The 14,812-nt window shown below is 38.3% G+C and overlaps 2 protein-coding genes across 2 annotated transcripts; both read left to right on the top strand.

Moving 5' to 3' along the window:
• Positions 1-3,974: 3,974 nt before the first annotated feature.
• LOC308558863 (trace amine-associated receptor 3) lies at positions 3,975-5,006 on the top strand (the record flags this gene model as incomplete). The annotated part of the gene is made up of 1 exon (XM_081140846.1): positions 3,975-5,006. The coding sequence occupies one exon, from the start codon at positions 3,975-3,977 to the stop codon at positions 5,004-5,006; it is 1,032 nt and encodes a 343-aa protein (XP_080996972.1).
• A 5,751-nt stretch (positions 5,007-10,757) lies between these two features.
• On the top strand, positions 10,758-11,801 carry LOC308558862 (trace amine-associated receptor 4-like; the record flags this gene model as incomplete). Its single annotated transcript, XM_081140845.1, is given in 2 exon segments — positions 10,758-11,351; positions 11,355-11,801. Coding segments are annotated over 2 exon segments (1,041 nt in total).
• Between the last annotated feature and the right edge of the window lie 3,011 nt (positions 11,802-14,812).

The following is a 14,812-nucleotide window of genomic DNA, read 5'->3' as shown; positions in this document are numbered from 1 at the left end:
GAGGGAAGGTATGGGGGCCAAGAAAAAGAATTGGAAATGTACTATTCTTTTTTAAAAATTGTTAATTTATTCTCTTCTTAAAAATAATTGAACAGTGATAATTACATTTTAAAGAGAACGAGACATTGTTACAAATAGGATATAATAGAGAAGGTAGGGCTTTTCCTCTAACTGGAAAATAATTATTCTTATTTGGGTGAAAGAAAGATCTTAAATTTTCCACCAAAATATGTTTGGCAATTTATACATTTCTATGTAGTGACAATATAAAAAAATGTTTTTGCAAAGTCCAAGAACTATGAAGGACATGATTTAGTAAATGCCAGGTGCTTATGAATTTCAATAAAGTTAAAATGCACTCTTCTCTTTGATATTGTATCTTAATTTTAAAAATCTCATTATATACTACTTCATTCACTGTCAGATACTACATATTTTATTTTTGGTGTTTTTTTCTCTCGCAAGCAGCATTTACTTAAGATATTCTGTTTCTCTTTGCTCCTCAATTTAATCACTCATTTCAGATACAAAGAGTGCCCAAACTAAAAATTAAATTTCTCTACTGTCACGAACTGTTCTTGAATTCAATGGGCATACAAAAAATGTAGACACCTTGCTACAAAGTAAATTTTGGGATGGGCCTGAGATTTTACATTTCCAAAAATGTTCCCGAAGATGATGTGGCTGGTCTATGGACCATACTTTGATTAACAGGGACGAGATGGGAGGAACTGTAAGAAGATGATGCCATAGACATTCCTGCTGCCCAAGTAGATCAGAAATGAATTGTTGCCCAGTATTAGAGATGCTAAGGGGCGGTGGGAGGCTCACTGGAACAGAAGCCAAAAGACCTGGATTATAATGTTGGTTTCAGCATTTAGTAGCAATAGCTACCTCACATATGCATGGGACAGTTGGAGGATACAGTGGAAATGTATTTTTCAAGTAATTTAGAAACTTTCAGACACCCAGAATTTTCATTGTTGACTAGTCCTCATTGGAAATGCTGTTTGTTTTAAAGGAAATTGATTAGCTACTTTCTAAGCAACATTTACTGTTTTCCTAATTTTTTATCTTTCCCAAACAAGTGTCTCTAATACCATGAGACTAGATGCTTATTATATAGATTTCATGGTGTGTTGGAATTCATTTCTTTCCATTTCATTCAATTGCTTCACTACCATGTACATGGCTCTGTGTTTCAAAGGTTAGATCAATGGGATGTTATCTCAGTAACAGTAAATTTCTTGAGAAATTTATGGTTAAGATAAGGTAGTTTTAAACAGTGCTATGCAAGAAAGAAACAAAGGTATTTGAAATCAAAGTCAGCTATACGAGGGGGAAATGAAACCACCTATCTAAGATCTTTGGTCACCCCAATAGTCTATTATATCATGAGATTAACATAGTCTATTATATTATGAGATTAACTTAAACTGGGAGAGTCAAAAAAGGTTTCTGGAAAGAAATGATATGTGAGCTGAGCCTTGAAGTGGTCATAGATGAAAGGATTGGCAATCAGGTGGAGGAAAGGGAGCAGTCCAAGCTACCAAGTGGGCATTTGTAGGGCAATGTAGAGGCCACTGTGGCCAAAGGTGGCTGGAGCATTGTAGACTGAAGGGAAGAAAGGCTACAACCAGGGTTTCCATGCAAACAGATGCTGAAGGATAATTTATAATATACAAGTGTGTGTTCTAATGTTCTAGCTAAGGCCTTTTGTCCCAGATCCTTTCCATTGGATCCATCAAAAAAAAAGGTACAGGGTGGGGCAAAAGTAGGTTTACAGTTGTGAGTACATGAAACAGTTTATTCTTGTTTTATTATTTGTTAACTTTTGTATCATTTTCCATACAAACAACTGCAAACTTCCATACAAACAACTACAAACCTACTTTTCCCCACCCTGTATATGTAGTCTTGATAAACCACTTACTTAGATCAATTCCTTTTTGGCCCCCTATTTCTAACACATTCTCTGATACTTAGTTTTCGTAAAGATTCTTCTCTTCTGCTAGTTTTCAAATTATGCTGTAGTTTATAGCTAATTACAGCCATGATGCTTTGCTTTGGTTTTAATTTTCCCTCTCTCTTCTGCCCTGCTCTCTGAGATGGAGGTTGCTCTGCCTGTTCTGTGAGTGTATTTACTGTCACTCCCTCCCAGCTGCTTTTAAGAAGACAACGGTTTCAAGGTGTCATCTCTGCTCACTGCCAACTGCCGTGTGGCTTTATAAGGTTTCCTTATGAACTGTAAGCTATTTAGAATAAATGTCATTTACGTGCCGGGTACTATTTTTACTTTTTGATGTCACAAGTGTAAATTAGTATAGATAGTTACAAAGTAGATGTATAGAAGAAATAATTTTGTTTATTTCAGTTTTCAGTGTTGCATTTGAATACAACCAACTTATTGTCATCTCTAAAATGGCTTTAAAGTAGTCTTTGTTATTGTAGTCTTAAATGTTTATTATCATCTATATGAGATATTAAAGAAGAACCAGAAAAGATACAATATAATGAGTTTTCATAAATTTCAAACTTTTGCTTATCTTTTCTATTATACTCCATATACCATTTATAGGTTTGTAATAATATACTAGCCTAAATTTTGAAATTACTCATGAAACTGTACTGTCACCCTGTTGTTTTTATTTAACAAGTTTAATTAAAAATTAATACAAATTTTCTCTTTGGACGAAATTTCCATTTAGGCCAAGAATGATTTTGGAGCTTTAAAAATAGAATTTGCATTTAAGACCTTATAGTTTAAGATCAATTTTTAAATAGATTATATAAAATTTGACATTAACTTCTGACCTGTGGTAAGAGAAATGATGCAAAAATCATTGTTAATGCTAGTTCCAGGTCTTTAAACGGGTGCTCTTTCTGGTAAGAAACTTCCTCCTTCCTAGCACACCCTGAGGAGGCCTTCAGACATGGTCAGAGAGGCTAGTTTGAAATTTTATGTGGTTCTCTTAAGCAATTATCTAATCAGCTAAAATACTTTACACTTTAGCCTTAAGTTCCAGAAGCAAGGGCCAATCTGAATTTCAGAAGAAAAAGAAAGCACATTATTAAAGGAAATTATCCACATTTGTGTTTAAATAGAAACATTTTAAAATTTTGTTTCTTATTAATTTAATTTAAATGACACTAATTGCTCCTATTTTCCTTTGATGATTCTTCTTAGCTGATGTTTTTTTCAACAAATAAAAATAAGAAAAATCATAATTTGGATTAATTTAGATATCAGCCCATAGATACACATAGAGGTGGCAATGGCAACTGTACCAGAAGAGCTCAGTTCTGGAAGAGGTGAACATGTCTGGTAACAATGGTGACGCTTGTGTTAGTCGGTACCTTATAGATAGCATGTGAGTATATTTGTCTTCTTCTGGTAGAACCATGGGTTGTAAATTTCTATTATCTACTACATCTTCTATGCCATTCATATTTAAAGGCTATGAAAATTAGATTCTGAACCTAGAGTTTGTTGTCGGGCCAACTCTTCCTCCTACTGAATAAATGTGTTCAGCTCTTTGAAGTTTTTCTTCAATAAGCTTTAGCACCATGATATAGTCTTGCATTGAAAATCTGACTCATATCTCTGACTAGAGATATGCCAACCTTTTTATCAGCCAGTGCTTGAAGTTGAAATATGAGGGGGAAAGGAAAAGATCTTAATGAGTAATTATTAATATTTGAACATTTCTGACATATAGAACTCGCAATTTCATAGAGGCTATGCTCAACATAATAGATAACACGGAAGACTCAACAAAGGACAAATGACTCAGAAAGCAGACACAATTGCCATAATTCAAAACATTTAAATAAGTTATCATTGAAATGAATTCATAACAAGTGACTCTGAACTTTATTGTACTCTTAGGAGCTGAAATTTCCCAGACTCATCTTAAGAAGAGAAGAAACACTGATTCACCTTCCTAGAAAAGAATTTGAAAAGATAAAGCGCCATGGATCTAACTTATATTCCTGAAGACTTATCCAGCTGTCCAGAATTTGGAAACAAATCCTGTCCTCCCACCAACCGCCCTTTCCACATCCGAGTGGTAATGTACTCGATTATGACGGGAGCCATGGTTATCACCATCCTTGGAAACTTGGTTATAATGATTTCCATATCACATTTCAAACAGCTTCACTCCCCCACCAATTTTCTGATCCTTTCCATGGCAACCACGGACTTTCTGCTGGGTTTTGTCATAATGCCGTACAGCATGGTGCGGTCGGTGGAGAGCTGCTGGTACTTTGGGGACGGCTTTTGCAAGTTCCACGCGAGCTTTGACATGATGCTGAGCCTGACCTCCATCTTCCACCTGTGTTCCATTGCTGTTGATCGGTTCTGCGCTGTGTGTTACCCTTTACACTACGCAACCACAATGACCACCTCCATGATACGGCGCCTGCTGGCATTTTGCTGGTCGGCCCCCGCTCTCTTCTCTTTCGCTTTAGTTCTATCCGAGGCCAACGTGTCCGGGATGCAGAGCTATGAGATCCTTGCTGCCTGTTTCAATTTCTGTGCACTTACTTTTAACAAATTTTGGGGGACAGTACTGTTCACCACATGTTTCTTTACTCCTGGCTCCATCATGGTTGGTATTTATGGGAAAATTTTTGTGGTTTCCAAGCGACATGCTCGAGTTATCAGCAACATGCCTGAAAATACAAAGGAAGAAGTGAACAAAAATCTATCTAAGAAGAAGGACAGGAAAGCAGCTAAGACCCTCGGTATAGTAATGGGGGTGTTTCTAGCTTGCTGGTTGCCTTGTTTTCTCGCTGTTTTGATCGACCCATATTTAGGCTATTCTACTCCCATAATAATACTTGACCTTTTGGTGTGGCTTGGGTACTTCAATTCCACTTGCAACCCCCTCATTCATGGGTTTTTTTATCCATGGTTTCGGAAAGCTCTCAAGTACATAGTGTCAGGGAAAATATTTAGCTCCCATTCAGAAACTGCAAATCTGTTTCCTGAAGCACATTAATTAAACAGCCATCAGAAAAGGGAATAGAATATTGAAAATGAGACTGTTATTATTTTTACCTGGAGCACATGCCTTACATCGCCAGATCACTGCAAATGTTACTCTATTAAATTTCAGTCATCTAGATACGTGTTCCGTAACCTGCACAAGAGCTACATTCAGTATCTCTGGTCAGCTGTTCAATCAATCACTTATTAATTGTCAACCAATTGGGTATGTGACTGACCCCTGGGGTCATTAAAAGAGCACAGCAAGAGCTTACTCATTGACTAGACCAGAGATTTTCAACAGGTATGCTTGCCGCAAGAATTTGTAAAACACGCAATACCTGACTTATTAGTCAGGGGCACTGACCTCTTTTCCTTTAGATTGTCAAATAAAAAAATGACAGCAGCCAACACAACAATAGCCATCTGGTAAGGAAAATGTACAAAAGAAATATAAAACATAGTTGAGAACAGGTTGGCCTTGACTTATACACATAAAACGATTAAAGACCAATATAAGAATTTTTTTTAAAAGTGCTAATGGTTTTGGTTCCTCCCTGAGTCCACTCTAAGAATTCAGAAAATGGAAGATCATTATGACTTGTGAATCCACAGAAGAAGTGAGACATAAGACTGGTTGTTACTATCAACCCAAAGTCCACCTCATCATTTAGCTTGGGAGAATTATTCAGAATCATCATATAAATTATTCATTTATTTCCTGACACACCAAAGCTCACTAGAAAGAGCTGCTCATAGGAGGAGCGGTTGATTACAAATCGTCATATGCAATTTGAGTTTTCACCTTTATGATTTTCTTACTTTGTGGTTTATATTTGAAAGGACTTTCTGTTTCCTCTGTCTCCAGCTTCTTAACCTGCATGGTGTGTCTGCACCAGCAGCCAGCAATCACAAGGCCTCTCCTTGTACTTGTTTTAACCACTTTCTCTGAAAGTTGCCTGCAGTTCCACCAAATAAATTTCATCCACACCACAGTGCCTACGATGTAAGTCAGGTCATTAGCACTAGGTAAAAGTCCTTGCGGTAATCTTTCTGGGAAACATTAAGAGACAACAGAACCTTCCTTTATATGATAGACTGGGACATACACGAGTACATGTAACAGTCATGCCCGTGTCTCCTCGCACCCGGGATTAAGTTGTGGGAGGGAGAGAAGGAGGGGGAAAGCAGACTGATCCTGAGTCCCAGTTCACTTTAGGCCCATAGAGAGCGAGGGGCGGTGCAGCGAGGCACAGCAGACTCAGATGAGTGGTTTGAAATGCCTTTGGTGTAAAGAATTAATAAGAGAAGAACAAGAGCGAATTTGAGAAGAGCAGGTAGGAGGCTACTGATTGCAAGTCCAGACAGACGAGAGGAGATGGTAGCTTAGGCTGGGGAGATGCTGATGAAGGGGAGGGGGGAGGGCGGAGGTGGGGACTGGGTGAAAGAAGGTGAAGATTAGCCAAAGAACTTAGACAATAGTGTGGGGATGGCCAGAGGGAAGGGGGGCAGGGGCTGGATGGAGGTGAGCAAAGGGGAGGAAACAGGGGCATCTGTAATAGTGTCATCAACAAAAATAAAGTTATATATAAAAAAAATTGACTTGCCCCACTTCCACAGTGACTGACATTTCATGGCTAGTGATCCTTCTGGTCCTTTTGACTTCCTCTCAGTTCCTGCTTTGAAAAGTCTCATTTGTTTCTTTACTTCTGAACAATTTCTCTACTCTAAAAACTTCAGGGGTTGTGTGTTAGAAAAAAATTCTTCATTATACTTATTAAAGGCCATGAGGCCGACTTTATTCAAGGGAGGTTACTGCAGTGGGGTGTTTGTAGTGGGAGCAGAGAGAGAAGCAACCAACTCCAACAAGGTCAAGTGGGGATTTATACCCAAGGAACCGGGTGAGGGGGAAACCCCAAACTTATGTTTAAAAATATCACTCTTTCCTCTCGTGCCTTCTTAACTCAATGGCCTGCTCTGTCCAAAAGTCATTTAAAACGTCAGTGGCTGTTGTGGGAAGCTTTTGAAATACCCAACCTTACTTTTCTTAAAAGCAAATTGGACAGGCATAGCGTTGACACTTGCAAAACTGAATGGATCGTGCATTTCGCGTTGCATTTTGAGCCTATCAGACATCACCAGGAATCAGAAGTTGCCTGTCTCTGAAACTAGGTTTAAAATGGACTGAGGCTAACAAGGGAACATGTCTTCTGAAGCCTCGCGTTCCCTGCCTCAGCCCCATCTCACCCTTCCGCCTGGACTCCTTTGCTTCGGGGCCTGCCTCTGGAGCCATCAGGCCACTTTTCCCTGACGCACGGTGATGGCAGTTTTTATTTTTCATTCAGTTGGTCTGATACATGGTTCTTACTGCTTTTTGTTTGGGCCAAGACCTTTCTTTGGAAAATTACTGACAATGAACTGCAGTGTGAATGAGTATCACTGGCAGATGATATCATTGCCAGGCAAATGAACAGATGTAGATGAGTCAGATTTTCAGTGGGGATTAAAGAGCTCGCTGTTCCTTCTTTTCCACTCCGGCCTTGAGTGAGGCGAGTCCACGCGATCCCTTTGGAGTCTTGGGGATGACAGCCCCCAGCAGATTCATGCCCCAGAGCCAATTCTCTGGTGACTTGCTGTGATCTCTTTGCTGGCAGCACACGGAAGGTTGTTAAAGGCCCCACCTGTCAAAAACAGGGCCCAGGTCATACGGCCCCGGAGGCATAGCCTGTGTATAAACACCGAGGGCAGCACCGCCTGCCAGGAGCCCACCCGCCAGAGCCGGGGCCCAGGTGCATTTTCTGGGGGAAAGCGGCAGGGAGAGAGCACCGGGTGTAATGCTCATTTGCCTGGTAAGAAACTTTGGCACAGCAGATAGGCCACCTTTCAATGGTTTCAACTCCAAAATGCCTGCTTAGCCGAACAAATTCTTGTAAACCAAAGGAGAAAATATTAAGAGAGGAAAAAGAAAAAAATAGATTTATCTTTTTTTTTTTTTTAACATGGTGAAAAGAGTCAAATTTAAAATACTATAAATATAAGTCTGGATCCGTTTTTCAAATCACTGAAATTCTAAAGAGTCAACAAGAGAAAGACCTGCTGCAGATCTTTCTTAAATCTAATTCATAAGCAACTTTCCTTACCTAAAAAAACCTACTAAATATGATATAACAAAACAAGATAAAAACATTATTTTCAGAGAAACACATGGAGGTGGAGTGTTTGAGTAAGAGAAGAAAAGTAATTTCTGATAAAGCAGGTATGATGTGTTCTCTCCAAATTTTCCACTTTATTTACAACATATTATTGTATTATTGTTGAATATATTCCTTCTTATTTAAGCGAAATACATATACATTTTTTAAATGTTAGGTATTTGATACTTGAAATATTATTACTTAATGCCTTTTTCATTTTTTTCCTTAAAATTCTGAGGAACTTTTAGATTTTCAAAATCATTATTTCGGAGTCCTTATGTCTGTGTCTTTACTCTGTAATCTTTTCCCTTAAAGAACTACATTTGAACTAATAAACAATGCAGTCTTTGCTCCTCCCCAGAACTGTTAGCAAGTATTTATTTTGAACTCCTGGCAAAAATAATTAACACCTCTATGCTTTCATTAGGTGATTGCAATGTTGCTGTGAATTTGGTTCTTTGTTGCAATGCTATTATGTCCCATGATAAAAGTGAGATGTCAAACTTCATTGTGTTTTATTTACAAAATTACTGTATCTTTTGTGGAGGTGAATCTTCAAAGAAAAAGAATCTATGTTCTGTTCAGTTTTTAAACAATAAACAAAACCCCAAGTGCATTTAATTTCATGAGCATCTCCTTTTTAAACAGAGCAATAGACCAGCAGTCATATTTGCATTTTCTTATTTGTTTTTATAAATTTTGGTCAAAAGCTTAAGGTAGGGGCTTAAAAGTATTATTACCTTTGACATTACCTTAACAATTTACCCATGTAATAATCTTTTAAATAACCATGTGTCTTACCCTTTTTGTCTTAATCTAACATTTAGAGGTTTGACTATTTCTCTAATACATATAATCATACATCATAGAAATATGAGATAATGCTATTAATTTCTAGCAAGTGTTTCATATTGTGTTTTCCAAAAAATAGAATAAAATAAATAAAATTTCCCTTATAAACCTAGGAATTAAATAATATCAATCTTTCCAGGAATTATGTTTTCAAAAATGAAACTTTAAACTCCAGAAATTACACCATGAAGTATTAAAGAGTGTGCTATTTTGTATGAGGAATGCTAAGTCTATGTATATACAGTGACAAATACCGAAGTAATGCTGTGGTAATTGTTAGCTATCTTTAAAGATAAATTTTAAAAGAACATTAAAAAGAAAAGATTTTAGAAGGAGTTGGAAGAGGGTGTGGGGGATAAATGGTGATGGGGAAAAATAAAATAAAGAAAAAAATTAATTCACAAATACAAAGAAGATAAATGGCAAAATAAAGTTGATTAATTAAAGAAGGTAACTAGATGTTTAAGATTTCATTATATTCAATATCTTAGAGCTTAGAAGGCAAAGTAATAAGTAACGAAATAATTTGTGCTGTGTGTTCCAAGACTGACTACAGTTTATTAAAAAGTTAAACAAGTCTTTGTCTTTCTTACATTTTACTTCTCTATTTGTCAAGTTCAACTCAACGGCATAATGTTTGATTGTTACAATTAAAATATATCTAAAGAAAAATGCTAATCTGAAAAAATTAAATTACTATATCTGAAGCAAATAAAATGTGCTATACTGTTAAGATTTCAACTAATATACATTGGAAAGAATGTTGAGCTATAGTAGCAAATACTGTAAATATTATTTTCAAAGGTACTTGTATTCTCATTAATATCTTTTCCAAGTAAATCAGGTAGGACGTGCTTGTGGGTTCATTTTCCCAATGGACCAGGGAGTTTTAATCTATTCTCTGGCCAAAGTCCACCTCTCTAACCTGGCCCTAGATCTCACTAATGCTTGTCATTGGTCATCAGGATTACACATCAAGTCCTGGCACTGGAAAAACAAACCAAACCCATGTCATACTCTGGGTGAGCCAGTCCCATTAATTCCACATTTTAAGAGCAACATGCATAAATTATATAAAGCAACAGCTTAAACAATGGGCACACAAGGATGTATTATAAAACTGTATCCCTGAAACCTATATAATTTTATTAACCAATGTCACGCCAATAAATTAAATGAATAAAGATGTTAAAAAATAAGATATATAAATGACTAAGATTAAAAACAAAACAACAACAAAACGAGCACCCATATATGTCAAATTTGTTTCCAACATGAGACTTGAAATCTGTGGACAAGATGACCTCAACCTGAATTTGAATTCATGAAATTGCTGCTAAATGAAAGGAGATAAGCCACGAGATTTACAGAGTTCATCATTTGAGATATTTTCCACTTCATTTTGAGATGATTCATGTATAATCTTGTAGGCATTAACATATTTTTTGTTTACCGTATATTGCTCTAAATTCTAAAAACTATATTGTTTACATTGCAGAGAGAAGTGTTTCCTTAATTGAATATATTGTGTGTATTAAGGGCCGGATCCAAAGCAGTGCTCCTGAACAGTAGGGAATTCAACCTGGGATTGGAAATGCAGCCCGCTGGGCCTCTCTGAAAAGTTTTCAGTAATTTTTATTGTTTTCCCTTTCTTTCGCAGAAAGGAGGGGAACACAGTACTTTTGCAAAAGACTCGTAGTACCCAAAGGCCCAAGACAATGAATTCACCTGGCCTTTGGAACCCTGCAGAAGTACAACTTTGCTTTGCTTCGGTCAACAATTCATGCCCTAGAGGTGTGAGGTCTGCGCTGAGCGTCTCTGCCATGTACATAGTCATGATTGGCGCTATAGTGATGACCATACTGGGCAATCTGGTTGTGATCATCGCCATCACCCACTTCAAGCAGCTCCACACCCCAACCAACTTCCTGATCCTCTCCATGGCCACCACTGACTTTCTGCTGAGCTGTGTGGTCATGCCCTTCAGTATGATCCGGTCCATCGAATCCTGCTGGTACTTTGGAAATCTCTTCTGCAAAGTCCACAGCTGCTGTGACATCATGCTCTGTACCACCTCCATTTTTCACCTCTGCTTCATCTCAGTGGACCGTTACTATGCTGTTTGTGACCCTTTGCATTATGTCACCAAAATCACCATTCCTGTCATAGAGGTCTTTCTGCTCATCAGTTGGTCTGTTCCAATCTTTTTTGCCTTCGGCCTAGTGTTCTCAGAATTAAACATAATTGGTGCAGAGGATTTTGTTGCAGCCATTGACTGCGCAGGTTTGTGTGTGTTGATATTTAACAAGTTCTGAGGGGTTACGGCCTCCTTTATAGCCTTTTTCCTCCCTGGGACCGTAATGGTGGGGATTTACGTACACATTTTCACAGTAGCCAGGAAGCACGCTAAGCAGATCGGCACGGGTCCTGTGATGAAACAGGTTGGGTCAGAAAGCAAAATGAGAGCATCATCCAAAACAGAAAGCAAGGCCACCAAGACTTTAAGCATAGTCATGGGAGTGTTTGTGTTGTGCTGGCTGCCCTTTTTCCTCTTGACGATTACAGACCCTTTCATTAACTTCACAACTCCTGAAGACTTGTATAATGTCTTCCTCTGGCTGGGTTATTTCAATTCCACTTTCAATCCCATTATATATGGCATGTTTTACCCTTGGTTTCGCAAGGCACTGAGGATGATTGTCACAGGAATGATCTTCCACCCTGACTCTTCCACCCTAGGCCTGTTTCCTGGACATGCTTAGGCAAAGCTTTCTGTCCTCTAGGATCCTTTCCTGGTAGGGAGTCTTGGATGCCTTTTCCACCCAAAGGTAGGAGTGTGGACAGAGTAGACAGGAGATTCTTCCAATTGGTATAACAGACATGTAAGCATGAGGACTTACTCTCTAGCCTTCTGGGTATACCAGAGCTACCAAAGTGGCTAATTTCTAAGATTTGAGGAAGGCATCTCCAATAAGGAGAAACTGTCTTCCAAGCCTTGCTGATTCCTGAATTTCTAAAATTAAAGATTTAGAATTTTACTCCTTTGGCTTAAATCAAATAATAAGGGCTTTCTACTTTTTTTCTTGTAAAGATCAGAAGAGGAGACACAGTTGGTCTTCACATTCAATGACAGCTATGTACAGTTTATCTAAATCTTTCCTGAGATTATTGTTGCATCTTAGGGAAGTGGGGAGAGAGCCGGAGAGTCCTGGGAGCCTGAATTGTGAAGCGTGTGAATGACAGAAAGGGGGAAGGAAGCAGACAGTTGTATTTACTTCCAATTTTATTGGTTCGGACTTAAACTTCTTTTCAAAAAGAGTTGATGTGAGGTTAGCAATATTTTGATAAAACTGGACTGTCTTATTAAATGAGAAGAATGGATAAAGAAAGAGTTTAGAAGCATATTCTTTCTTTCTCTCATAATTTTTATCTATATACACATGTGGCCTGCGTGCATGTATAGAGGTGGTGTGACCATCTCTTCGGGGGGGGGGGGGTACACATACTAATTATTCCCCAAGCCTGAGCTTCATTCACAAACTGAAGTTCTTTCCCTGCCCCAGTTTTAGGATAATATTTATGGCCTCACTTAATGTCTCTTCTCTGGGTCCTTTAGTCTATCTCTTCCTTTTCCTACCCCATAAACTTATTTCACCAAATTTTGTTTTTTATAATATTCTTTTCATTCTTCACACCATCTCTCTATCTTTCTAATCCAGCAGTTCTCAGTCAGAACAGTTTTGCCCCTTGGGGGCATTTGGCAATGTCTGGAGACATTTTTGTTGTTACAACCAGAGAGGGAGTGGCAATGACATCTAGGAGGCACAAGAGAGGCATGCTGCTAAACATGCTATAATGCACAGAACAGCCCCCCACAATGAGGAATTATCTGGTCCAAAACTTCAGTAATGCCATGGTTGAGAAACCCTGTTCTAATCTCATGGCTTCAATGACCACCTCTCTTTCTATTTCTCTCAAATATATTTATCTTAGTCCCTCTCATTTCCCTCAAATTTGAGTTTCTCATTTTTTACTCTCAGTAAAATATCTTTTTGGATGCTCCCTCAAGATTCAAACGAAACATCTCCAGCATCTTCCTTCTAATCCCACCCCACCGACCCCAAACCTGTGTCTTTTTTTTTAATCTTCACTCAAGGATGCTTTTCCCATTGCTTTTCAGAGGGAGTGGAAGGGGAAGACAGAGAAACAGATGTGAGAGAGACACATCCATTGGTTGCCTCCCACACACGCCCAGACCAGGGCTGGGGATCGAGCCTGCAACTGCAGTAGTGCCCTTGGCTGGAACTGAACACGGGACCCTTCAGTCCATAGGCCAAAGCTCTAACCACTGAGCAAACGGGTCGGGGCAAACCTGTCTCTTCTGACTCCTGCTTTGCACTAGTGTTGGTTGTGCACAGGTGTGTTAGTTGTTCATCTAGCAGCTAACTTCTTGTATGCAAGACTATAACCTTATATTATTCATGTTAGTATCCCACAGTGCCTGGCATGGTGCCCTTCCCAGAAAAATCTCTGAACACATTCACCGGGTGACTAAAACATAGAAACTTTGAGGAAAATGAGAGTTACTCAAGTTCACAGACATAAACAATTATAAAACAAAGGATGTTGGATGGTGGGGGCTGCTTTTCTTGGAAGGAAAGATAAAGCAAAGAGCTATTTGTAAAGAGGAAATTGAACTGAATTTAATTCCTATTCTAATGGACTTTGGTCATATGTGCACAGTGTTGTGCTGGGGAACTTGAGCACAGGACCAGCAGAGGCACACAGTGGAAAATGACTCATCAACTCAGAATCACTTGCAACACTTAGAAAGAAGCTTTCATGCTCAGATAGTGAACTTCCTGAGGCTAAGAATGAGCTCTTCCCTTCCTTTTCCTCAGGTGTCAATAGTCCAACTGCTTCACAGAAAAGTTTGGTCATGTAGAAATATTGTTCACTATCCTCTGTATTGACAGGTTGGAAAAATTTTTAATGGAATATATTTAAAAACTTAGAATGTTTATATGTGGCTGGAGCAATTTATTCATTAGTGTTTGCCTGTATGTGCAGGAACTAAGTTTGCTTTTCATAACAATAACCTTTAGACACTGGTAGGTTGGAAAAGAAAGTTTGTTTCCATTACCATAGATTTTAATGTTAAGTATTTTATTATAACAATTCTTAGACTAATATCTGAATATTTGGTTAATCAAACCCCCTCCATTCTCTGACCTGGCCAATGACATAGTGCCTCTATGCAGGACATCTAATCCTAAGGTTTCTAATGTTCACATACATACATCCTAAATGCATTCATAAACTTTTTGCTTTTTTAAAATCTACTCTTGCTATTGGGAAACTTTACTCCAAAACACCTTCAATAACATTTTTATTTGGTTAAGAATTCCCAATACCCTCTTGATCTACCTGTTCTGTTGAACATTTATAGTTTCCCGAGGTCAGTAATTATAATTTGATAATTTGAATATAGCATATTTAGGTCCTGCAATGTCAGTAAATTATTGTTTTCACAGGACAGTATTTGAAATTAGAACTGGATTTTAAGATGCTTAGCAGAGTATTGATTTATTCTCTTCTGATTGCAGTAATTTAATCCTTCAGGAGGAGATTTCCTTGGCCCTTATCTGGAAGGCAACATTCAGAGGCTTCCTTTTGAAGAATGAAAGAAACAGGAAGAGTCCTCAGGCTTCAGGCCAAGTTAGACCCCCTTCCAGGGCCTGGTAGGGCAACAGAGCCCCTTACAATGTCAGGA

Source organism: Miniopterus schreibersii (assembly GCF_964146895.1).
Source record: "Miniopterus schreibersii genome assembly, chromosome: 6".
NCBI classification, from domain to species: domain Eukaryota; kingdom Metazoa; phylum Chordata; class Mammalia; order Chiroptera; family Miniopteridae; genus Miniopterus; species Miniopterus schreibersii.
This window is presented reverse-complemented; position numbering and strand designations above follow the sequence as displayed.